At 38.0% G+C, this 25,882-nt stretch overlaps 1 protein-coding gene across 3 annotated transcripts in view; it reads left to right on the top strand.

The window, feature by feature from the left end:
- The first annotated feature begins 1,616 nt into the window (after positions 1-1,616).
- si:ch211-51h4.2 (uncharacterized) overlaps positions 1,617-25,882 on the top strand; it is a 137,880-nt gene continuing 113,614 nt past the window's right edge. For all 3 annotated transcript variants that reach the window (XM_051912169.1, XM_051912168.1, XM_051912170.1), the window contains exons 1-5: positions 1,617-1,800; positions 10,931-10,972; positions 11,603-11,676; positions 12,457-12,525; positions 13,211-13,313. In XM_051912169.1, coding sequence (XP_051768129.1) covers positions 1,665-1,800; positions 10,931-10,972; positions 11,603-11,676; positions 12,457-12,525; positions 13,211-13,313 — 424 coding nt within the window. In that variant the 5' untranslated portion in view covers positions 1,617-1,664. The remainder of the gene's footprint in view (positions 1,801-10,930; positions 10,973-11,602; positions 11,677-12,456; positions 12,526-13,210; positions 13,314-25,882) is intronic.

The following is a 25,882-nucleotide window of genomic DNA, read 5'->3' on the forward strand; positions in this document are numbered from 1 at the left end:
AAAAAAAAAAAATTATTGTAAAACACTGGTCAAATATCAATGCTGGAATCTTAAGTTTGCATCTATCATGTCCATTTTGCGATCTAACGTTATCTAGTTTTTGGTCGGGTGGTGAAATGGTGAGGTTGTGTGACGTTGTTCTGTGGAGGCATGTTAAGGGCAGGTTTTAGGAAAGTGCTGCGGGGCTACTGGCCCGACAGTGGAAATGCAACTTGATTTTATCCTCGGTGCTTGAGACTATTGGCCCAGCACGGCACTTTGTTAGCCCTGGCTTGCACTGGCCCGACAGTGGAAAAGCAGCTACTGTGTATACAAGTGCTAAGTAAGCTTTTTCGTTTCCAACATGTGCTGTAAGCCGGTAGACTGATCACAACAGACTGGGCCATCTGACCAATTAGAGCAGATTAAGCTCTCAGAAAGGAGGGGTTTAGGAAGATTGGATCCATGATTGAGCCGTTTCAGATGCTGTGAGAAAAGAGGTGATGCAGCAAAATATATTATGAGAAAATGAAAGTGTTATTTGACCTTGAATGTATGTAAACATATTGTAGGAGACAAAATTAGGAAACTTTGAAATAGTATAATAGGGGCACTTAAGAATAACAATAATGACCCCAGCAACTGGGTTCTAGTGCACTCGCACACACATGCTGTCTTCATAAGTGTTTAGGCTAAAGTAATCTCCATAATTATCCTCAAGAGTTCATTTGTTTCCTCTTAGGAACAAGTTTTTGAACGAAAATTACCATAATAAGCTTCTGACACCCTCTTAATGTCTTGTAATATCTGTTGACATGCTGGCTTCGAGCCATTTAAGTATGATTCTTTAGATAAAGTTTTACTTACTTCCATGCAGCTGCTCTGTCATTCCATTATATTTGTTTCATGCACATATAATAATAATCACTTGTTGTTATTTGATTGATAATCCTGGAGAGAGTTATTCTAATCTCTTTTATTATAATTGTCTTTAATCATTGCAGTCATAAACAGAAAAGGGAAAAGGTCACCGCCTTCCCTAAAAACTCTTCGGGGAGAGTATTAAAACACTAAAGCTGACTTGTAAAGCTCTTTGATATAACATCCAATTGCTCTAATAAAAGGGTAAAGTTTATTATCAAGAGAAATCAAGGGAATAAAGATGAAAGCATGCTCGTGGAATATAGATGTAGCTCATGTACACAAAAGTTTTTCAAAACTTTATGATAATTTTCAGGAATGTCACACAATCACTACAAAACTCTCTTAAAGTAGTTTTTTTTATGATTTCTGTTAATAAATGTAAATAGGCATTTATTTTAGGAATAAATTTAAATGTCAAATACGTGTATTAATTGGAATATCTGTAGTAAATCATGATATACAGTAACACACCATTTCTGTTTTCTAATGTGCATACACATATTGCATATGTTTTAAATGAATGATTATTTTTATTAACTATTACGAATATGAATTAAGTTATTCCGCAGCAACTGCATTTAGCAATGTTTCAAAACAATTAAATTTAAAAGATTTCATTAATATATTTTCATTTTATTTTAGTTTCACTTTTCTGTTATTCTTATTTTTCCATTTCCATTCCATTACGTTACAGTATCAACAACAGCAGCAACTCGACGCGCACGCGCAGCATCACGCGCTTCCAGGAATGCAAGGGAGAGATGGAACATATAAATGCAGTGATGGCGACAGCTGCAGAGGAGATCTCAGAAAACACTGAGACACCAGTGTCTTTCAAAAGCGCAAGGAAAAACCATGATAGACCCTGGAAACTGAGTCTAATTTATCTGCAATGCTGTGAGTATAAGGGGAGAGATCGATGTGTGATAGCAACGCAGAGGTCTAAAATATCCACCCCGCACTATATCGTTAGATTGAACGTTTAACACAATTTTACATCATGGACAGATCACGTTATATCTTTACAGCTCTCCTGATTCGCCTTCTTCAGGTCCAGATCAGATACAGTACCATGACGTCATTCTCCTCCGCTGAATGCTCCGTTCACGTGCACATCACACACACATTGCATGGGAGAAGCATGTTTTCTAGTTGTTTAATTGGAGAAGAGTTATGATCTTCTCCAGTGTTATTTCAATGCATTTGTGTTTGTTGTCACAGTGCAAGTTAAACGAATCGTTGTTTTCTGAAGCTTGTCATGTTGTTCATAAATTGCATAAATGTTAAATAGCATTTCTATTAAATCCAGTCATTGGGCCATTTAAAAGAGTACTTCCGAAATGGCATTTCTGTCATCTTTCACTCACCCTTGTGTTGTTCCAAATCCGTGTGACTTGTTCCTTCCATAAAAAAAAAGAAAATGAGAAACCGCGAATGGATCAGTGAGTCAGTGAGTTGAACTCAAGAACCGGATCAGTCCTGTTCGTGAACGAATTCAGATCGGTTTTGTGAACTGTCTAGTCCGAGTTAATTGAAAAGAATCGACTGAAAAGAATAAATCATTCACTGTAAAATACAAACAAATAAAAACTCTAAATAAAACAAAGATTATTGTGTTAGGTTTTACAAGAAAATAGGCAACTATTTCAGTATTTCTAATTCAAAATTACACATTTAATTCTTTCCGTTCAATGCTGTTTATTTGTATTTATTTGTGAAATTTATAGGGCTGTCACTAACGATTATTTTGGTAATCAAATAATTGGATGATTATTTTGACGATTAATTGAGTAATTAGATTTTTTGTTGTAATTAAAATAGACATATGTGAACAATGTAGCTATTAAAATGACTTAAAACACATAATAACAATGAGACAATCAATGAGGCAATAATAATTGGTGAAAATAAAGTATCAAAAGCAAGTAATCATATTGTGTTATTGAACAACACTGTTAAAATAGCTACATAATGTAATATACTTATAAAAACATAATCAACGTATGTACTTTATTATAGGCCTAATAAATGTCTGCAGAGGGTGCCAACGGCCTGGTGATTGTTGTTGTTACACTTTTGGTTGTCACCCTCAGTTGATACTGTTATAATATCATATTGGCAAAACAGATTTGGCAAAAGGTGCTTTCATGCCACGTTGCTATTACCATATTTACAAGATTTTAACTTGTAAAAAGCATTCACTTCCTTGTCACTCATAATTACAGCTTGTAAGATGGGAAATTTCTGAGAGCTTCTACTTGTACCACGTGACCGCTGTGCCACCTGGGGCACTTTCAAGCTCAAACCGGTGCGCAACGTTTTACTACGGTTTCCGGGTTGAACAACATGTTTCCTGGAAACAGTGTGCAACAGGTTTGAGATACGTTTTCTCTTGTTTGGTGGGTGTGTCAAAATTGTCAGCCCAATCAGCAGCAACATGTATATAAACCAAGCGGTATTAAAGAGACAGCTCGAACGATGGGTCAATGTAAAGTGACTACTGTAACATAAAAATACTATACATATTTATATATTTTGCTATTGTATTTTGGAGTGACACTTTAATAAACTTTTCTATACTCCTCTGATTATATAATGGTAAATATAACAATATCACAGCACAACAACAGTGATCAGCAATAATGATAAGCCTAATACAATAAAACTAATAAGGTCATATAGATAATAACACAGTGTCAGACCTGAAATGTTTGTCTTTTCATCCTGAAATGCAAGGCAAATGTTGGATCACAATAATTGGGAACCACAGTTTCCACAAATCCCTTCACTCGATTGGGATGTTCTCTTTTATTCTGGACAGCAAGGGCAGTGACTGTAGCATCGAGTGTATTTTGCAGTATTAAACACGTATTTATACCGATTTCAACACAAAGAATGGCCTTCTCGGCTGCCATAGTTGCAACGCTTACGTCATCAGAACGCTTACGTTCAACGTTTTGTCGGTGCTGAACGCAGCCCTGGCCACTGCAGATTCATTTAGGCGTTGGTAGTGTTGTCAGTACGAGGACGTGAAAAGCTCCGAATTGAACGTCATGTGTTGTCATCTTGAAATTATGGTAATTACGACATGGCGTGAACTCAGCTAAATGCTCCAGTGTGTTTTTGTGTTTGTGCTCTGGATTAGAGAGAACGTCAAATGTTCCTATTTACAACATGTTTTTTCCAGTGGCGAAATGTAGCCAATCACAGACGTTTATTGATCTCTTGCCAATGGCCAATCAGAGGTGTTTAATTTAGTCACAATCCACTCGCGTGATCACCGCTCAAAACGCCAGAGTTTTTGTTTAGTGCTGAGTTTTGCACGCTCGTGAATCCTTTCATTAAGAAACAAAGACACAATGTAATGTAAGTAAGAGATTCATTATGCAGTGTAGACACTTTACTGATTTTAATGGAACTTTGTGTGATCCCGAACTGAGATGAGTGACGGCTTTTAGTGATTGTAAAGGGAGCGGCCTTTGCATGTCGAGGCTGGGCCTATATAATCCATTGAATAAAAGTTTTGTTTTTTTATGCTGCTAAGAGGACCGACGGCAGTGACAGTCATATAAATGCGTGATTCACTCTCGAAATTGAAATTGACAGTGATAACTAACATGGGACAAAAATAGGCCTATGACATCAAAATAGATACACGCAATGTAAATGCAGACTAGATTAATATAAAAATATTCCAATCAAAATTAAAATGTGTTTTAGTTTAGTAACTAAAGTTCAAGTAATTGTTTAATTGTAAAACTAAAATGTATGACTCTGCAAATCCATTCAAATAATTTACAACAACTGTGAACAAATAGTGAATTTTTATCCAACGTGTGTTTGATGCATACATTTTAATTTTAACACTGAAAAGTAATATACAGACAATGATGCATTTGCAACAACAATAACTTGCATAATATTAATCTACTGTTGTAAAATAATATATCATAATATGGTTGGTTTTTGAGGCTTTGAGCTTAATATGTAGCTCTGTTTGATATATTTTGTATCGGGGATCCAAGCTCCATGTCTCTATCGCGAGGCGTCGGCGTCAACGCTTGACGGAGACAGACGCAATGAACGCAGTTCTGCTCTAGGGTATTTGCATAAGGCGATCTGATTGGCTGACGCCTGCTTTTGTGCTTCAAAAGTTGAGAAATTTTCAACTTCTGCCGCGAGTGAAGCAACACGATGGAACTCACAATTCAGTTTGGCAACGCGTGACATCACCCGTTCAAAGTAAAAGAGAAGCATTGGCGTCAACGCTTGACGGAGCAACTGTCCGATCTTGCCAGCCAGGCTAGTGTAGGTCATCTCGAACAAGCCTTGTGTCTGAATCTGGCTCTGTTGCGACCGTCGTAGTGACAACAGCCAATCACATTACTTTCCGGTGTTGCAAGAACGCTGTTGGCTAGCGTCTCTGATCTGATTGGCTGATTCCTGCGTTGGCACTTGAAAAGTTGCGAAATCTTCTACTTCTGCCACGAGTGAAGTGACGCGACAGAACCGACAATTCATTTCAGACGTCACCCATTCAAAGTAAATGAGAAGCGTTAACGCCAACGCTAATTGTGAATGCAGCGTAAGGGGTCCTTGCTCTGAAAATGTTTAAAATTCAGTTAAAATTAGAAAGTTCAATAATAAATTCTGAAGCGAAGTAATATATTCTAGATTTAGGTTGCATGGGACACGCATGCATGGACATATGCATTATTTCTCATGAACAAAATATGAACAGATAAATGTGAAACATAAACTCAATCGACAGGGGCCTGAGGCAATAAACTGTAGAGGGAGAATATATTAAATATATGAAGAGTTTGGTTACAAATCATTTTTTTTTAAAAATTGAGTTTCCGACAAAATCAGTATTGTATCCGGTCGGTATTAGAAAGTCATTTATTAATTTTGCGCAAAATGCGATATCCGTTGTTCTGTCATGTTTTCTACCCTTCTTTCCAAAACGCGACAAACGGCAGTCTCCCTTCTCTGCAGAATGCGATATATCCGCTCAACCAATCACAGCGCATCATTCCATGCACTGTAAACAGTAATGGCGGCGTTCTGAATACACCCGGCATCCTAGTTTTCCTTATCTGCTTTGTACTTTGTGATCAACAAAAACAGAAAAATGAATCATTTTGACTGCATTGATGAACCTGTGGTGGTTTCTGCGGTGGGGAAGAAACGCAAATCATCGAAATGTAATCATTTACGTGAGGAGATTAAGAAGATGAGGCACTCGAGTCGGGAGGAGGAAAAATGCCGGCTGTTGCTTGTTCCAAGACAGCATCAAAATTCTGTCACGGTCCCCAAAACTAAATCATGAACAGTTTTTAAAAGCCGTTTTTAATACCAATATACTCGGCAGATGTGTTTATTATAACTGCGGTGGCGCCAGATATTCTTTAATGACGAACGGAGACATAATTAATTTATAACATTAACAAGATGACTTGTTGAATTCATTTTGGGAGCGACAACTGAATGTATATAAGATTAGTATTGACAAAGTTCAGAGGCTGTCATATGTGAATCAAATTACTTTGTGTATTTTCAATATGAAAAATAACTTTTATATTGATGGATTAATTGCATTTAAAAAAAAAAAAGTGTCAGATTTATTGCATTATGGGGAAAAAATAATTTTTATAATAAACCTTTGAAAATCAAAATCTAGATTTGAATTTTTTATGTTTTTATAACCAAAAGATGCTATGTGAAAGTGCGAAACAGAAAATAGTGGTTTTCATCTTGCTGCTTTCTTGGTAAAGAAAACACATTTTTACTCAAATTAGTCAAAAGGGATTTATAGCGTTTTGGAACCAAACTCTTCATATATTATTAAATATATATTTAAGTATATGGTGCTTACATGGTTCTTGATTGTAATTTGCAGAGCTTGACAGCACCTGGTATCTGTTTACTTTTATTGTGAGAAAAAGAAGCGTTTATATCCGTTACATTTTCTCTTGGGATCATCACAAGAAAGAAAATCATAGAGGTTTATTTTGGAGTTTTAGTTTTTGAGCTATTCTTTTAAATGGCAATCGAAAGTAGGCCTAACCCTGCTTTATGTTTCTGGTTACAGCTGCGCGTGCTGTTGTGTTGTTTTAGTAGAAAGCCTGCAGATGTTGTTATTGGCAATGTAGCAGCATTATGTGACAGCTGCATAAACCTCTTAGGCCTGTTTTATGTGTAAACTGCTTGAATTTGTAGCTCGATCCGGCCATCAAGCAGAAGCATGCATATACTGACAGCTCCTGTTGTTTGTACAGCATCAGGCATAATTTTCATTGTGTCTTCAATTTTTCTCCTGTTTTATATCCCTAAGTGGATTTTAGCAAGCCGATAACACAATTAATGTCTGCATTGTGATTTCCAGAAATGAGGTTTATAGTGCAAGTACATAAAACTTCAACAACCATCCATTAATCAGACCTAATATAAGAGACCTGAAGGAAAGTGCGTTCTCCAGCAAAACTAGTGTGATATCTAGATTAAACGTCTGTGTAAGAATGTTACTTGACTTGGCCAGTTGCCAGAGCGGCTGATATCAGTGTCATTAAAATGCCATCATAGTTACTTTGCTACTTCTGTACTTACTTATTGTCATCCATCATCTTGACTGTGAGTGTGGGCGTAATTTAAATCTGCAAATAGCTGCCCCATAATTCTGCCTGCAAAGACTGTATGCAGTATTTCATGCATTTTGTCAATTAATCAAATTTGTCCATTTATGAGCTTTACCGAACGAGGAGGACTTGTTCTTTCTGTTATTTGCTAGCTTACGGCATTGATGAACCTCTTTCATCTCTCAAATTTCATTTCCTGGCGTGTCATATTATTAAACAACAAACTCATATCTCAAGCTGAAAGTTCATTCAGGGGCCCGATGATATGGGCCATGGTGCTTTACAGATAATATTTTTTTTCGTGGTATTTTTAGACTCGAAATGCTAATATCACTCCTCGCCGACGAGAATACCTGGTTTGTTGTACTTCGAGGCAGATAAAAAGCCTTCAAGGATCATTTTTCCATTTTAACAATAAGTGTTTATTCCCCGATGATATTCATGCATCTGTAACTAATCCTGCCCAAACATTTACACTGTAATTGGAAAATCAAATGCTATCTGTAGTGTCAGCAAAGTCAATTTGAACTTTTCAGTTTGGCTTCTCATTCGTGACTGCCGCTGTTATTTCTCTGTGAGAGGCTAATCAGAAGCATCTTATTAATATGCATCAAAGAGCCGTGCCGTAATTTTTGTAATTAGGCCAGAGGAGGCGTGTTTATGCTTGGGGTTTTTGCTCGTCTACGCTGCACAGTTCTTCCAGCAATACCTGTGGTGAGATTCTCTCTCATTACACCGTATAAGTAGACACATGTAAATCTTGACTGCCACTTCAAGTTATAGCCGAAAGAGTTGAGCTGTTATAAGGCAAGGTAACATTGTGATGGTTTGATAGGATGTTTTATTATATTAAGTTTTTATATTTATACTTATTTTATACTCATACAATGCATCAGTTATGTAGGTTTTCACATGTGGCACCAAATATGTTTTGCGTTTTGGTCACACGTCACCTAAGGTGTGCGTCAGAGTGTCAGATGACTCTTTCCTCCTCTGATTGCGGGGCACCAGCTAGGAATTTAACCATATAGAAAAATCAAAAGATTGTTGAACATAGTTGTCAAAAGTACCAATTTCGGTATCAATCGGTACTGAAATTTTAAAAACGTGACGCTTTGAGCGCATTCATAAACACCTCTGATTGCCCATTGTGTTGACGCGCTCATCGGATATGTGTGTGATTGGCTACAATGATCAACGCACGGGAGTGTTTGAAAGCACATGGAAGTGTTTGAATTTGGGAGCGGGAGAGTTTGAAAGCAGGTGTCTATCAGCGACTGGTCCGCGATAGACGCCTGCTTTCAAACACTCCCGTGTATATCTGTGTAATTGCTTGGTGAAGAGTGTCATTGATGACTATTTACAGCGCTTTTGAAGTGTTGATCAATGAAGCCAATCACAGACATATCTGATGAGCGCGTCAACACAATGGCCAATCAGAGGCGTTTACGAATCCACTCAACAGCGCTTAAAGCGTCACATTTTTAAAATTTCAGCACCGACGTGGTACAGAAGTAGGTACTTTTGACAACTCTAGTTGAACAAATAAAAATTGTGCAAATTGAAGTGAGTTTGTCATATGACCAATATGAAGAATTTGTGAGATATCGGCTAATTTTGTATAGCCTCTTACTGTTATCAGTACAAGGAAGACACAAGTGTAAGAAAATGAATTTTATTAACAAAAAGATAAAGAATAATAATCAATAGCTACTAAATAAATACCATGAATGATAAAGGAATAAAGTGCATTTGATGCATAAAACACAAGTAATTAAGTTGGGTGTTGCTATGGAGTTATCTTATCTGTTGTTTGGGAACTAAAAAGGAATAGTAGAAATTCCCCTACACACCTGAAAACAGCATCTTCTCGACATGTCAACAGCACAAACCAAACTTTCCCAGGTCACAGCTACAACTAGTGTTTAAAGGGTTAGTTCACCCAAAAATGAAATTTCTGTCATTAATTGCTCACCCTCATGTCGTTCCACATCTGTAAGACCTTCGTTCAGCAATGTCATTGCACCTTTCAAGGCCCAGAAAGGTAGTAAAAAACATCGTTAAAATAGTCAACATGACTACAATGGTTAAACCTTAATGTTATGAAGCGACGAGAATACTTTTTGTGCACAAAAACAAAACAAAAATAACGGCTTTTTTCAACAATTTCTTCTTTCCCCTGTCAGTCTCCTACACTGTTGATGTAGTAAACACAGTGCAGCGTTTCCAGGTTCTACGTTCATTATTGGACAGCTCCTGCCTTAGCATCACAAGCATGCGTCATGTTGCTCATGTGTACATCGTCTGCCAATACTGAGTTGGCGTTAGTCTCCTAATTGACGCCCCTAAATGTCTCCTGATCAGCTCTTACAAATTTAGAGAACTTGCCCGAGCAATCGTTACCGGCAAAGAACGCTATCACTTGGGATTAAGATCTCTAGTGTTCCATAACACTGAAATTGGGCCCTGGAATGTGCTGTTCACTACATTATTAGACCCATGCAGAATGTGTGCACACAAGTTTTATAAATATCCCTCTCTCTTCGCATGTGTGTTTGACTAATTTGATCATGTGTCTAGATGCCAATAAGAGTGGACTGTTCTCGGCTTAATTAATTATAGTGACCAGTTGCCCTGGCTCAATCTGCCTTCAGAAATGTTCATTTATTTATTTATTTATTTATTTATTTTGTGCATTCAAAATAGAACCCAAACTGAAATAATACTTGTATGCTGAAAATATATAACTGAAATAATACTACTAACATCTGAACTGAAATAACACCACCGTTCAAAGGTTTGGGGTCAGTAAGGATTATTTTAATTAATTATGCATTAAATTGATAAAACGTGATAGTAAAACCATTTATAATGTTACAGAAGATTTATATTTCAATTAACTGCTGTTCTTTTGACCTTTCTATTAATCTAGAATCCTGAAAAAATGTATTTTTCCACAAAAATATTATCCAGCACAGCTGTTTTTAACATTGATAATAAGAAATGTTTCTTGAGCATATTAGAATGATTTCTGAAGGGTCACGTGACACTGAAGACTGTTCAACTGTCAAATAAAACAATTTTATCTGACAGTATGTTTTACCATAGTTAATCACAGCACTACATTTACCGTAGGCAACAAACACAAAACCAAAAAGAAAATATAGATTAGATAATCATAGGAAAATTCTGTGATTTATTTAATAAAGATCTCATTTTAGATATATCGTCACCTTAGATCAAGAGGGATCATTTCTGTTAATATGTTAATTTGTTCACAACGCACAAACCAGCTTCTCTGTTATCCATAGATGATGTGTGTTATAAATGCATACATTCATTTTGTTTTCTTATATTCAACATAAATAATACATGTTATCTCTCCACAGATTTTTTAACGATAGCTACAATACTGGGGACCGGGATCCTGGGTATGTTAAAGCTCAGTGTGCAATTAAAAATACAACAAATGGCAATATGCTGAAATCTCATTGAGTCGTTATTTTGTGCACAGCACATAAGACAGATGTTCACTGACATCTTCTGATCCAAGCAGTTCAAAAAAAAAAAAAAAGAAAAAAAGACTGCTGAAGATTTTATTTTCTTTAATTAACTATTGGAATGGGAGAGGAAGGAATAAAATCCATGCATGAGACCATTAGCAAGCAAAATGAAGTTAAACATAATTTTTATTTCAGCAAGACTATATTCTGTTTTGTTAATGATATACCCAGGCTTTATGGTCTGAACAGTAGCAGATATATATATTTATAAGACACCGCAATTACATGGTGCATTGAATTTAACTGTTCTGTTTTCAGTGAGATTTAATAGTTGTTAAAAAAGACATTTTTCTTTTCATTTCCTCCTATCTGAGTTAAATCATTTTAAAGTGTTCTTCTAGCCATAATAAAATTACCACCATCAAATAATTCAGTCTAGAGTTAATATCTGATATGAGTGGCTGAATATGTTTGCTTTAATTTAAGGCCTTGCAGATAAATTTAGAATACAGCAGATTCTGCCATGACAAACTCATCAGATAATTTGTTTTTTTGCAGGATTGCCGGTGACGATTGCTCGGGCAGGTCTTGTGCCTTTCCTGATCTCCTTTCTTATAGGCTTTCTAGTGCAGGTAAGAAGTTTGTTTGTTTTTTTCCCCCCTTGTTGTATTTGTTTATTCTGATATTGTTTGGCAGTTTTGCATTCTTAGCTTAATTTCACACTAGTTTAACATTTCAAAAGTGACATGGCTCTTCAAAACAGCTGTTTCTTTTGGAAATTATAAGGTGACTCCTTTTTCTATTCATATTTTTATCCTCCTCTTTTATTGAACCGCTTTCTGACATTTGATAAAGTTGATTTTGACTTCACAGTATCTAGTTCTAAAGCAGATCTTTCGTTTTGATAATAACATGACATTGCGACTGACATTTGTCTTGTTTGACATTTAAGAGAGACTTATTGTAAAATATGTCTGAATCAAAACACTTGCTGCTTTGAAAAACTTCCTTATGCTGCTGTCTTTGATTCTTTTCAAAATGCAGTTCCTCTTTTAAAATTTTTGTTCTATTTTAACACAAATTGTTTTGGTGGTAGGTTTATTGTAGCAACAAATTATGCTTTGACGTCAAACCGGTTCACTCTGACTCCAAACCAATGGCCACGGAACTCCAAAGAATATGTTCAATAGATTTCAACAGATTTGGAATGACCACTATTCATAAGGACCCTTGCAAATATGTATAAATTTAAATTTATCAGCCAGCCTTTAGGAGCACACTGGCAAATGAATGGCTTCAAAACTGACATTTTTTGAGCTAACAATTTTTTTTTCTAGATTTTCTCACAAAATTAGATTGCATTGTGTCTGTAATGAGTGATTCACAATACATGTTGATTCATTCTCTTTTAGGCTCTGCTTATATACCTGTTTGTAGATTTGCTGCAGCGATGCCGTTTAGCCCAACTTGAGGCACTGAAGGTAAAAATGACAGTCAGACTTTATAAATGTACACTACCGTTCAAAGGTTTGGGGACAGTAAGATTTTATTTTTATTTTAAAGAAATTAATACTTTTATTCAGCAAGGATGCATTAAATTGATCAAATGTGACAGTAAAGACATTTATTTGTTCTTTTAAATTTTCCATTCATCAAAGAATCCTGAAAAAAATGTATCATAGATTCCACAAAGATAATAAAAAATAAAATATAAACTGTTTTCAACATATACACTTTCAACATCAACTTATAATGATGATAAGAAATGTTTCTTGAGCACCAAATCAGCATATTAGAATGATTTCTGTTTTTGAAAGATGATGTAAAATAAATTATATTTTAAAATACATTTAAAAGAGAAGTTATTTTAAATGTTAATAATATTTTAAAATCTTACTGATCAAATAAATGCAGCCTTGGTGAGCAAAAGATACGTTTTAAAGCATTAAAAAATTTTACCAGCCCCAAACTTTTGAGTGGTAATATATATGGATTAAAGCTTTGTAAATACGTGTTTGATTTATGTCTTATATTGAAAGGTGAAAAATCTAATTGTAATCACAAATGAGGCAAGTGCATAATGGCTAGGTTACTAGTAGAATGATAATGTCAAATGAGTTAAATGTGTTGATGAAGATAATAAGGTATTCTGGTGTTCTGTGATAGACTGCAGAGACGGAGAGGATCTTAATGGAGGAAGTGGGTTCTGAAGAACCTCCGACACTTAATGCAGAAGAGGAAGAGGATGGGGAGGAAGTGGAAGAGGCAGGTATGTCAGATAAAATGTTAATTCATAATAGTATAGACATTATTGCACTGTTGATACTGTATAAATATTAAGAGAAGTGCAGCAACAGGTAAGTGAAAAAAAGTGTAAAGAATTTTTGCTTCAAAATGATGAGAAAATCATTCTGCCCACTCATTGACATAAAACAAATATATTGATTTAAAATTTATAAGACATGTTTTGTGTAAGAAGGCTGTATGCGGGGATGCATGAATTAAATAAATAATGCTATGTCAATTAACTTTGTATCATAAATGTACTTTACACCTGGGAAGAAAAAGACCCCTCCCTTAATGGCCCTATCTGCTGAATGGGACTAGAAGAAAGAATGTGAGGAGATTAAAAGAATAGCTTTTTGATTATTTGTATTTTATTTACAACATAACATAATCCAAATACACATTACGAAGGACAAAAAGGCACATTATTGAGCAAACTGATCTAAACACAGAGACTTGAACAGTCACACACCTATGGATTATCATATGTTTACATCAAATGTTTTCATATTTTTTTACCCAAAATAGGGTGGTGTGAGGTTTTACCCAAAATAGGGAGGTTTCATTCATACTGGAAGACGGAGGGTGCCCTCACACAGAAAGTCCAAATATGCCTCACAGAAGTAATATAATGACGTTCCAGGAAATCCCTAATATGGACAGTGGCATCCAGCCAGCTATCACTGTAGCTAAATAAGAAGATAGAAACTTATTAAATATGAAGACAATAAACACAAGACTGCGACAATATATGGTTTATCTGTGTTCTTCAAGCTATCTCGGGTATTTTCATTAGATAGTATATTTATGATGCAATGCTAATCAACATAGCATTAATTATATATAGAATACTTCAAAATAATATACTGTCTGCCTCATTCTGTGATAAGAAGCCACTTCAGAACCCAAATGGATTTTATTTTAGACACTCGACTGACATTATGAAGTGAGTTTGGAGTAAAAACCCAGACAAGGCTTAAGCTAGTCCTAGACTAAAATGCATGTTTGAGCTGTTTTAACTGAAAGCAACTTGTACTGACATATCTTAAAAAAAAAAAAAAAAAGTCAGTGCCATTGTTTTTTCTTAAGATGCACACCAGTAATGTTTATAAAAGCTACTTAAATACCCTAATTGAACTAAGGCCTAATCTTGGCTTAGTCTAAGCCCTGGCTGTGAAACCGGCCTGTAATGTTTGGCACGTTTTGCTTTTCAAATGCACATCATAAGTGACTCAAACTCACAGCACTTGCAGAGAACATTTACTGAACTGATCAAGCCGCTTCTCACTATGAAACACAACATTAGACTGAGACGGCAGAAAGCGCACCCTGTTTATTTTCTTTATTTTACAAAAGCACAAAGTTTTGTTGTTATTGTGAGTGTATACAAATAAAATAAATACTGGCTCCTCTACAAATACCACAAATAAATTACAAATACCACTGTATTTTGTAATCGAGGGAAGTACCGTAAAACTCGCAATTCACCTCGACCCCCACAGGTCAAACAGATTAAATAATATTGTGGAGTGGAATCAGATATGTTCAACAGAACCAACTGGACAAACTATTTTGTTGTGACATAGCTGAGTCCACATCCAGTGACCTTTCTGGACACATTTTGGAAGGGGTTCTACCAATAGGAGGCTGGGATAGTACAAAATTAGAGCGGTCTACCAGGTGATCTACACCAGCGACATCCTCATGTAACAATACTGCACCCACCCCAGTTTTGTTCACCTCCCCCTGAAAACGGTAGAATAAAGTTGGGAGTAGCAAGTACAAAAGTACTAGCTTCAGTACTTGCAAACTGTAAGCAGATGGCAGGCCTATCTCAGAAAACTGCGCAGAAGCCAACTGGTCCCTCTCAGCCATTATAGGCTTCTGCTCTATTTGAAGTGCAGCAGTAATTATAGGAGTGTCTAACTGGGTTTTAATCAAGATTTTACACTCAGAAGACTCAAACAATGGAATAAATGAGTCTAAAAGGTCACCAGTGTCCACCAATTTCTTGGCTTGAGAGCAAGCAACAGCATTGGCAGGTGTTGAAACGGGGAACCTGGTGACATAAACTAGATGAACCACACAAGTCAGGCTTTCCCGCCAGGACGTTCCCTAAAATTACACTGACACCCTTCACAGGCAGTTTAGAGCACACACCATGACAGGCCTTGAAGCTAGCTCAGTTAACCATAAAGAGTGTAAAGGTACATTCACACAGCCTTGTCCAACACCTTGAACGAAGACACTTGTACCTGTATAGGGTTCTTCTGAAAACAGGAGCAGACTGTCAAGAATCAACAACTGGGCAGATCCTGTGTCTCTTAACATCAGAATACTGTGAAGGGGAGAATAAGGAGAGAGCTAAACAGTTTCAGTTGATATGAAAGGTTTGCAACCAGTGGTGTCTGATAGCAAGGGACCTGTAGGGGTGGAAGCAGACTACATAAGAACAACGCTCTTCACCTTAGTGCTGTTATTGTTCCTCCACACCATGCATTCAGCTATATATGACTGGGATCAAGACAATAGAAACACACACGTTTTTCCCCATTACGTCTTAAAACTGGCTTACAACCTTTTCTTATCTTTCCCCTTCTAAAATCTTCCCTTGTACCATTCTCAGTGGTTGGTAACTTACTCTGCATTTCATGGTTAGCTGAGAAAATAGTTTTATGTGTGAACATAAATTCATCAGAGATCACTGCCACTTCAGAAAGTGTCATGACCTTCTGATCATTTAGATGAACCACCACGTTCTTAACACAATTTTTAAAATTTTCCAGTAAAGTCAGCTCCTGCAACTGTTCAAAGCTCATAATTTTAGAAAGGAAAGACACCATTTCTCAAAGAGATTATTTCTCTCATGAGAAATTCGACAAAGGTTTTTTGGCTGTTTTCGTTAGATTGCTATAGCGCTGTCGGTAGGCTTTTGGCACCAGTTTGTACGCTTGAAGAATGGCTGCTTTAACTACATCACAGTCCATGTACTTGTTGCGGCTTTCCAAATCAGTTACACTGCAGTAGTAGATCCCACACATATTTTGGCCACCCCAGTTTTTACCTGCTACACGCTCGAACACAACAAAATAGAAGTCAACTTCCACCTGTCTAAATGGCGGTACAAGCTTTATGTGCCTCGCAACATCAAATGTGTAGTGAACAGGAACTACATACGAACAGTGTAGGACAAAATAACAGAATGTGGTGCAGGCACCAGTTTTTGGCACAAGGACTCAGCCTGTAACTCCATAGAACGTAGTTTAATGTCTCTTTCGGCCAGTATCTACAGTTCGAAGATGAACAACTTGTAACTCATATTCTTGCTTTTTGAGCGCAAGGTCTAATGGTGAATACAGGGTCAGCTTCTTCTGCAGTCCCAATATCCTCCAAAACCTTGTGTTCTCTGTGGCTTGTCAGTGTACTCTGTTTCTTTTGTTTAAATAAATTTTACTGCTGCGATTAAATTCAGCCTTTTATTTCGTCTTGTTTGCAACCAACAGTGACAAAAGGAAGAGAACTGTCTCAGTTACGTAAGTGACCCAGTTCCATGAGAGGGGGAATGAGACACTGCATCATGGAGTTGATGTTATATGGGAATTCTCCGCATGAGCCTGCGTCTGAAGCACTTGTGTTAAATGATCTCGATTGGCTACCGCAATCAGGTGACATCACAGGCACGCCGGCAGGGTATAAAAGGGCGCCTAGAGAAGACGTCATTGTCTGAAGGAAGTCATACAGGCATGAATGTCTTGAAGCAGGAAGTATGGCAACAAGACACAGTGTTTCGATAGAGAGCTGGAGAGTTAGCGAGTGATGCTTGAGAAAAGGAGAGGCAGCGGCGGGACCTGATTCATGGGTTGTAGATACCTGACTCCCATCCCCCTTAAAAAGAGCCAGACAGGAGGGCTGACCGAGCGTGCTCCTCTCCTAAACAAATAGCGCACAACTCATGAGAGTCATCGGGCGTTCTAAATCTCTGACATGGCGTGATACACTTTCTAAATGGCCTAGACATGGTTTCTTTCTCCTTACCACACACACACACACGAGCAAACGAGATTGATGTGTAATACACGTGCTTCAGACACCGGCTAACACGGAGCATTCCCATATAACGTCAACTCCATGATGCGGTGTGGAGTTCCACCTCGAAAGGGAACTCTTTTTGCTTTATCGTGTTTTTTTTTTTTTTTTTTTTTTTTTTTTTAATAATGTCTTTGAACCGGTAACTATCAGCTAACTGATCATTTTGAGTAGAGAACTAAACTCTTCTTGACATCAGAAGTAAACGTGACAGAAATCAGCAACAGTGTAAATTAAACTTGTAAACAGTCAAACAAGGCAACTATAATTATGGGAAAATGGGACTGAACCACAGAACTATGCTTGTTCAATAGTAAGTACATCTAATACTGTTTTATTGGCTACATGATTCAATTTTTAGAATTATTTACTTGGTCTAATAATATTTTTTTTAATAAGTTTTTAATAACTTAAGTTTGGATTTATGTATCCTTTAAATGTTCTATTTCCGTTTGTATTATTTTACTATTGTTGTTTAGAGGCCAAGGCTCAGCAGTAAATGTGGCACTGGCACTAATTTAAAGTAAACATATTTGTATTTGTGTTGTATTTGCCTTCACTCTTGCTGTTTTCCCCGCTGTTTAACTGGTTAGGCAGGAGGTGGTGGGCCACGTAAAACAGTAGGAAGTATAGCAGGAAACAGATGGCAGCTGTATTGTTTCTTTGCTAAGAGGACTACAGGGACTGTTAATGGAGCCAGATCAGAGAGGAACACCGAGGATACGCTGAAATGCGTCAGTATTAGCGCTAACTAATCAGGGCTCGTCTTGGCCCACACAACAGAGACATTAAGTATTTTTGACATGAGATGGAGGAAATAGACAGCTAATGAAGATGAATGAGGCAAAGAGTGGGGGGCGTCCTGTCAGAAGGGATGATGGGCGAGAAAAGAGGCCTTCCTGTGAACGTCAGTGAGAATCACAGACATCTGACACAGACACACTAATTGAAGGCTCATCTCCAAGTGACTGACCCACATGGTACTGGTGTAAAAAGCTTTTTAAACTTGGTTTAAAAAAATAAAATAATGCAAGACATCAGAAAGAGGAAACAAAACACCTTCAGATGGGTAGCTGATTGATATGAACGTATAAGGGAATGTATTTTTGGTCCATTTTCACTTTTTTAAACCACCTTTTTGCCTTCACTACTTCATTTTAAATATAGTTCTGCAGTGACAAATCAATTACATGTGTACAATTATTCCATGTGTGTAATTAATATGAAGTCATAAACATTGCATTCATAATAATTAGGGTAATAATTAGGTAAGTGATATCATTGCTTTATTTTGAAATAAAATAAAAATATACAAAGCATGATAACTTTTTTCAAAAATATATTTAAATGTTTCAAATTAAATTATTTATTTTGGATCCAGTGCGTTTATTTATTGTTATTCTGGAATTCTACTGTAACATGTTAAGTAATTACTTATAATTACTTAAGTCTGTTAAGCTAAGAACCCGTTTAATCTTATATGTATGTGTGTGTGTGTGTAATATAAATATATATATATATATATATATATATATATATAAGCATTAACTGAACTGATTGTACTCAGAACACATCCTTTTAATTGATGAACTTTACCCCCTCAGCTTTGTGTATAGGCTCTTTGACCGTGTACGTGTGGATCCGAAGTCCACAGTATAGGCTACTTTTCTTATGTGCATTCCGTCCCATCTCGGAGCGTGTGCACAGAAAGCCGCCTAGGGAACAGTATTTTTTTCGCAGCTTAATTCGCTTTTAATAACACTGTTTAATATCAGTTTAGATATCTGAGCCACTCAGCTCAGTTATGCCGTTGCATGTTCCTGGTTGGACATTAGAATTTTACATCAAATTAGCATTACAGCTGAGCGGCTCTGCTTTTTCTTGTTGGAGTCACAGAGGAGGAATGCAGCAGTGGCCACCATGCCAGAGTCCTCAGCCGTCATGGCCGCCACAGCCTTAAACCTCTTTACTGTAGCGCTGCCTTTTTCTGAGGCTGTGCTGTTATCCTCAGTGCTGCCTGTTATAGCCATTGCCATTTTGTGTGTTTGGGCCACACATTGCTCTACAGCCCATGTTTCTGCTTCAGAGTCCACTCCTGCCCCAAAGCTGAGCCATGTGTCGGTTTCAGCCTGTGAACTTTCTGTCTGTCTTGATACGACCTCAGAGGTTATCCCTGAGTTTCCTGTCTGCCCTGATGCGACCATGGAGGTCATCCCCAAGGTTTCTGTCTGCCCTGATACGACCACTGAGGTCATTTCTGAACGGCCTGTCTGCACTGATGTTATCCTGTTGTCCTAGACAGGACCATGGAGAGCACTCTTGAACTCCCTGCCAGCCCTTCTTTGGCCAAGGAGGCAGATGCTGCCTGTCTCTGTTTGGCCTCTGGGGCCATCACTAACCTGTATGAGCTCTCTTTTGTAGTTCCGCCAGCCTTGCAAGATCCACAGTGGTGGTCTCCAGCCCTTTTTGAACAGCTGTGGTGGTCATCTGGTCCACTGTGGAGATTTTCAGACCAGTCCACATTGCTGTGGTGGTCTTTTGGTCCGCCGTGGAGAAATTCAGTCACATCAGTGCCACCCTGGCCCGACTATCAAGGCTTCTTCACCCTGGTCACCTGTCCAGCCTGCTCCATCCTGGCCGCCTATCAAGCCTTCTCCACCCTGGCTGCCTATCAAGCCTTCTCCACCCTGGCTGCCTATCAAGCCTTCTCCACCCTGGCTGCTTATCAAGCCTGCTTCGCCCTGCCCAGCTATCAAGCCTTCTCTGCCCTGGCCACCTGTCCAGCCTGCTCCTCCCTGGCCACCTATCAAGCCTGCTCCGCCCTGGTCAGCAATCGAGCCTTCTCCGCCCTGACCTCCTGTCCAGCCTGCTCCGCCCTGGCCTCCCGATCTGCCTCAGTCTCCAGTCCTTCTCCCACCACATGGGCCAGATCCTCCATCCTTCCCCCTGATCCACCTCCGCTCCACCACCCTCCTGAACTCTTGTTTGTTGTTTCTTTAGGAGAGTCTGGAATCCGCTCCTAAAAGGAAGGGCTCTGTCATGATTCCTGTCTTGTGTTCCCCTGATCTTGTGTGGACTTTAATTTTCTGTTTTACACCCTGTTTTGTAGTCTCTTGTAGTTTTTCTTGTTGATTAGTTCTCTGATTGTTCCCAGATGCGTCTTGTTTGCCTATTATCCCTTGTGTATTTAAACCTATTGTTTCTTGTGTTCCTTGTCGAGTCTTGTCCTACATGGATGTTATGTTTGTGTACCCATTTTGTTCCCTGGTTCTCTGTTCTCCGTGGTGGATTTATTATGTTTATTTTATCATTAAACTCACTGCATTTAGATCATGCTCTCCTTTGTTTTTGAGTTCATCCTATGTAACATTAGCAACAGTAGACTGCATTTTACAACACTCACTTATTTGGCAAATTTTGGCTTAGGAAGGATAAAAAGCGCACCGCTGTGAAGGAATTACATGGTGCGCTGGACGGAATGTGGCAGCGGAACAATAATCATTTAACGTCAATTTATATTGTTTTCATAATCATTGGAAACCAAAATCAAAATCAATTCAATTAATCGCACAACACCAGTATGGAGTTTTGTAAACCTTACCAATTGTCCCTACTTTACCTGTCAACCACCAATAATATAGGCTTATTTTTCTTTTTCTTTTTTTTTTCATTTTGTTTTTTGTGATTTCCGACACTTCATGTCAGCTATTAGCTTTCATCATTCAGTCTCTAATAAATTATGCAGGAAAACAGCATCACCATGCTTCTATATCAATATGAAATATATATGTCCACCTCAATGAATTGCTCTGACAGCTTGATAGCCTATGGCCTCATTCTCTGACAGTTCATATTTAAGTTTGACTATGTGCGGACAAGCACTCAATAAATATGACTCTCATCAACCCTCCTTACAATGCCATGTGAGAACATTTTAACATTAAAAAAAAAACATAAAAAAAAAACAAAACAAAACAAAGGAGATAACGCCATTCTTACATAAATTGTTGCATTACAGAGAAATTTGTTCACTTGTGTTTTTTAAATGTGGCCCATGGTAAAGTTGAAAAACACAAGCATTGGAATTGCTTAAAATTGGAGTATGTATATTTTTTTCCAACGTTATATAGAAATAATGGCTTTTACTGCACACTCCTAGTTCATTTGCACACCTGCCCAAGACGTCAATGTATTACTGTTTGAAAAGTTTAACTTTTCATACTGCACAGATTCATTTCCATCTTTTTGCACTCTGTTAACTCATAATTAATTGCTTTGTCTGTGGTGTCACTCAAACATCCGCTTGCTTGGAGGTGATGGAAATTCCCATTTGACTTGTTGTGGTTTTCTTTGAAGAGAAGTAGACCTCGATTATAGTGCTTCATTTTTATTTTTTATTTTTTTTATTTATTTATTTATTTTTGTTTGTTCTGAGCCGCTTTCAAATCAGCAGCTAAAGAGTTTGAAGCATTATACGAAATTACAGTAACTGGAAGAATATCATTTAAAATGGATTGGTTGCTCTGAATATTTTTTCACTGTGCTTAAGAAATGATTTTAAATTTGAGGCAGTTGGCATTCTATTGAGGAAATCTTTTAGGAAAGATAAGCATTTTACACAAGTCAGCGAGACTATGCCAATTTGTTGAGCACTTTATTCAAAATGCAGACAGCTGAAGCAACAGAACGTCTCTGTTACGTAGGTAACCTCCATTCCCTGATTGAGGGAACAAGACTTGGTGTTGAATGCTGACACTAGGGGTCACACTTGGGAGCCCCAAACTCCTCTGATACTTCAGTAAAGGCCATTGAAATTGCGATGTGGAATTTGCATGACTGGCCACGCCCGGACAGACGGGTTTTACAAGGCGGCCGGTGTGCATCACATACTCAGGTTTGTGCTGAGGAGCCGAGGTATGTCTCGGTCATTTCAGCAGGGCAGTTCAGCAGATTGTGACAGTACGCCCCCTCCCGGAAGGGCACAACCTCGTGCCAACAGATGGAGGTTTTGATGGACAAAAATCTGGGAAAAGATAAACAAACAAAATCCAGGATTGCGCAGGTGGTGAAACTAACCAGGGGATGGCCTTGAGCAGAGGAAGATGGTCGCTGATCCAGGCCATGGCTGAGACTGTGCCCCATGGCGGCATCGCAGTGGGAGGAGCCATGGAGATGTTACAGACACCACCATGAGGACGACCGGAGGTGATGATGACGTGGAGGGAGGAGCCCACCACACAGCCGGAGAGCTGGAACGAAGGGACTCTTATGATCTAGGTTATGATCTAGGTTGTAGCCCCAGCAACAACCCTCCGAGATGGTGGCAGGGATCCGGAGGGCTGAGGTCAAGCTGGAGCGACCAAGGGCAGAGACAGAGCCTGAGGGAGGGAGGAGCTGTCCGAAGCTAGAGGGGTGTAGGGCCAGAGAGCAACGACTGGCCTGCAAGTCCGCTGCATAGGTGTAGCGATGCCCGACCCAGGTAGAGGCAGCGTTCTGAGGGAGTCCGGCAAGGCCGAATGCCCAGTGGTCACTGCCGGCATCGAGGGAGGAAGGAGCGCAGGAGTCAGGGCGATTGGGTCGAGGAGGAGTGGAGCATGCAGAGATACAAGCTGGAGCCACATGCTTCCCACATCCAGGAAGAGATGGTTCCCAGCCGGCCTGAGGTGTTGACTCGCCACTGAGAGGAGGCATTGAGGTACTGATGGGAGGTAGCGATGACTAGGTGGCTGGAGTAGTTGGAGACTGGAGAGGAGCTTGGAGGGCAGTACAAAATCCAACAAAAAATAAAGGAAGCTGCCGGCTCAAACGCCTGGTCAGGAACACGTTGCTCAGGCTCTGTGGCGATGTTCAGCTTGGTCGCTCTTGTTAGCGCTGACTCGCTCGTCATGGCAGAGTCTCTCACATTGCATGCGGTGGGCCCGGGCTTCCGATCCCCGCAATCTGGGTGTTGTTGGCTGGGCTCTTGGGGAGCTGATGTCATCGTCAATGGGTACGACAGTAAGCAACGATTTGCAGCGATTTGGAATAAATCCACACACAGAGAATAGCAGTCCAACAAAACATAACCAGAGATGAGACCTGACAGTAATGAACAGAAACAAAGGAACTTAAGTACATCAGCAAACAAGGATAATTAATGACACACCTGAATAAGTGGAACAAAATAAGTGGAAAAAACAAGACAAATATCAAAGATCAAATATATGTAAAATACTATATATGCAGGGGCTATTGGTATATACAGTCATGGTCAAAAGTTTACAAACACCTTGCAGAATCTGAAAAATGTTAATTATTTTAACAAAATTAGAGGGATCATACAAAATGCATATTTTTTTAGTTCTGTCCTGAATGAGGTATTTTGCATAAAAAGATATTCCACAAGACATAGTCTACAAGACAAAAAAAAAAAAAAGATCATTATACTCCATACACAAGATTGAGGTCACATTCATCATACATTTGGTGTTGCATTGTCAAATTCTGAGGTCTGGGGAGAGGTTGTTGTTTTTTGTTTTTTTGAGAGAGAGAGAGAGAGAGAGACGCTCATATCCTGGCAAATCCGCCATAGGCCCACATTGAGCCCAGCGGTATATTCTTTTACTGCACGATCAAGGTGCCTTTCATGGCCATCTATGCTATTATACTCATAAAATGCTTGAAATTAATAACCTATCTGTGTTAATGCACTTTTAAATAAAGCATTAATGCTAAAAATTTGCTTTATTACTGCAGGCTGGGTGTGTAGAGCACTATTTTCTCTTAGAGCCCTGCTTAATTTATATGCCAGGTTGACAGTGTCATCAGATAGGTTTTGCAATGCCCTAGCATTCTATGATTCAATTAGGCTTTCATGCCTGGGCTGCACGGTTGGCTCGCTGGCGTTTGATAAGAAGCCCATTAAAAAGATAGATGTCTCTGAGCATAGAAATGCACTGTAAATGATTCCACACCGCTATCTGCTTAGTGCTGAATATGAGACTGTGTGTTCCAGAAAACATGATAGAGAGCCGATATGCATTCATCATGGAGGAAATTTAACAGTAACATTTCAGACAATTTTCTGCATGCCCTGCCAGACATGCAGGGTTAGTTTGGTGTGATCAGCTGTACGACTGAATTTCATTTTTGCCAATTTGATTCTTTCAGTAGCTTCAATGAGTTCAGATTTTCAAGGCAAAAGAGAATGAAGAATAGCTGCAAGTCTATATTTAGTGTTCGTATGCAGTACATGTGAGTAATTACAGATCTTAATATCAAACATTTACATTGATAAAATTAAAAATATATATTTGTATTAATTGTGTAGCATGAAATTACATGAAGCATGATGTTACTTTAATACAAATTTTTTTTTAATCTTTAAGAGCAAATATTTTGTGAGTTGTTAATAGGAAAAAGAAAAGATTTGTTATTTGTTCACACAATCTGTTTTACTGGTTTGTATGAGTGGTTTTTAGTATATACATGACTGTAAATTATGATTTGGCTAATCTAATTTTTAAATACTTTTCACTTTTTTCTAACGACTTATGGTTTGATAAAGAATGGCACACCACCGCTAAGGTCTTATTCTCATTGGCTGCTTCTTGAGCATTGCTTTTTGTCATATAAACAATCTACTAAAGAATTTTTACCTTCACATGAATGTGTACAAGTGTTTGTTTCTTTATCATAGTGTTGCTTGGTTACATTTGATGAAACTTTGGCCATCATTTTTGTTATAAAGTGGTTTTATGATTGCATTGACCTTGCCATGTATCACTAAATGGCTCAGCAACTGTTATAGATTCTAAGCAATAGTAAACTATAGCTGGTTTGAGAAAGACAGTTGTGCTCAGGAAAGACTCTGAAAGCAGACTGCGTCCAAATGTAAAATGCAGTGACAATGTGCCATTTGCTTTAGCACTCCCACTGGACACATTTTCATCCACATATCAGCTAGTATGCATTAGACCTTGGCGATATAGTTAATATTCAAACCATATTCACAGCGATTTTTGCTGCTGATATAAAATATCACACTAATTTAAAAGTTCTATTATGTTTTTGCAATCCCTCATTGTCTTGTGGCTTGCAAGTGTTAAAAGTGTCATGACAAATCCTTCAGTATCATTTCTGGCTTCTATATTACTAGCAAAAGTTTAAACTTGGATTTATTTATTTACTTATTTAAAACATTTTATTTTGTTTATATTATTTTAAACAATACAGCTTGATACATTTATACATATGTTTTTTTATGTATAGGTGAATTTTATTTTTACATTGCAGCATTAGTGCGTCAGCAGTCACTTGCTGAATTTTGATAACCATATTTCTATGTCCATTTCAATTGTCACAATTCTGCTTTAAATGCATCTTACAAGAAGTTTATTCCACAGAAAGGTTAGTTTATTTCACAATTCTATTTATGGTCATATGATCCTGACCATTGGACTTCTAGAAAAGCACCTTCTAAGAATC

Source organism: Ctenopharyngodon idella, chromosome 11 (genome assembly GCF_019924925.1).
Source record: "Ctenopharyngodon idella isolate HZGC_01 chromosome 11, HZGC01, whole genome shotgun sequence".
In the NCBI taxonomy this organism is placed as follows: domain Eukaryota; kingdom Metazoa; phylum Chordata; class Actinopteri; order Cypriniformes; family Xenocyprididae; genus Ctenopharyngodon; species Ctenopharyngodon idella.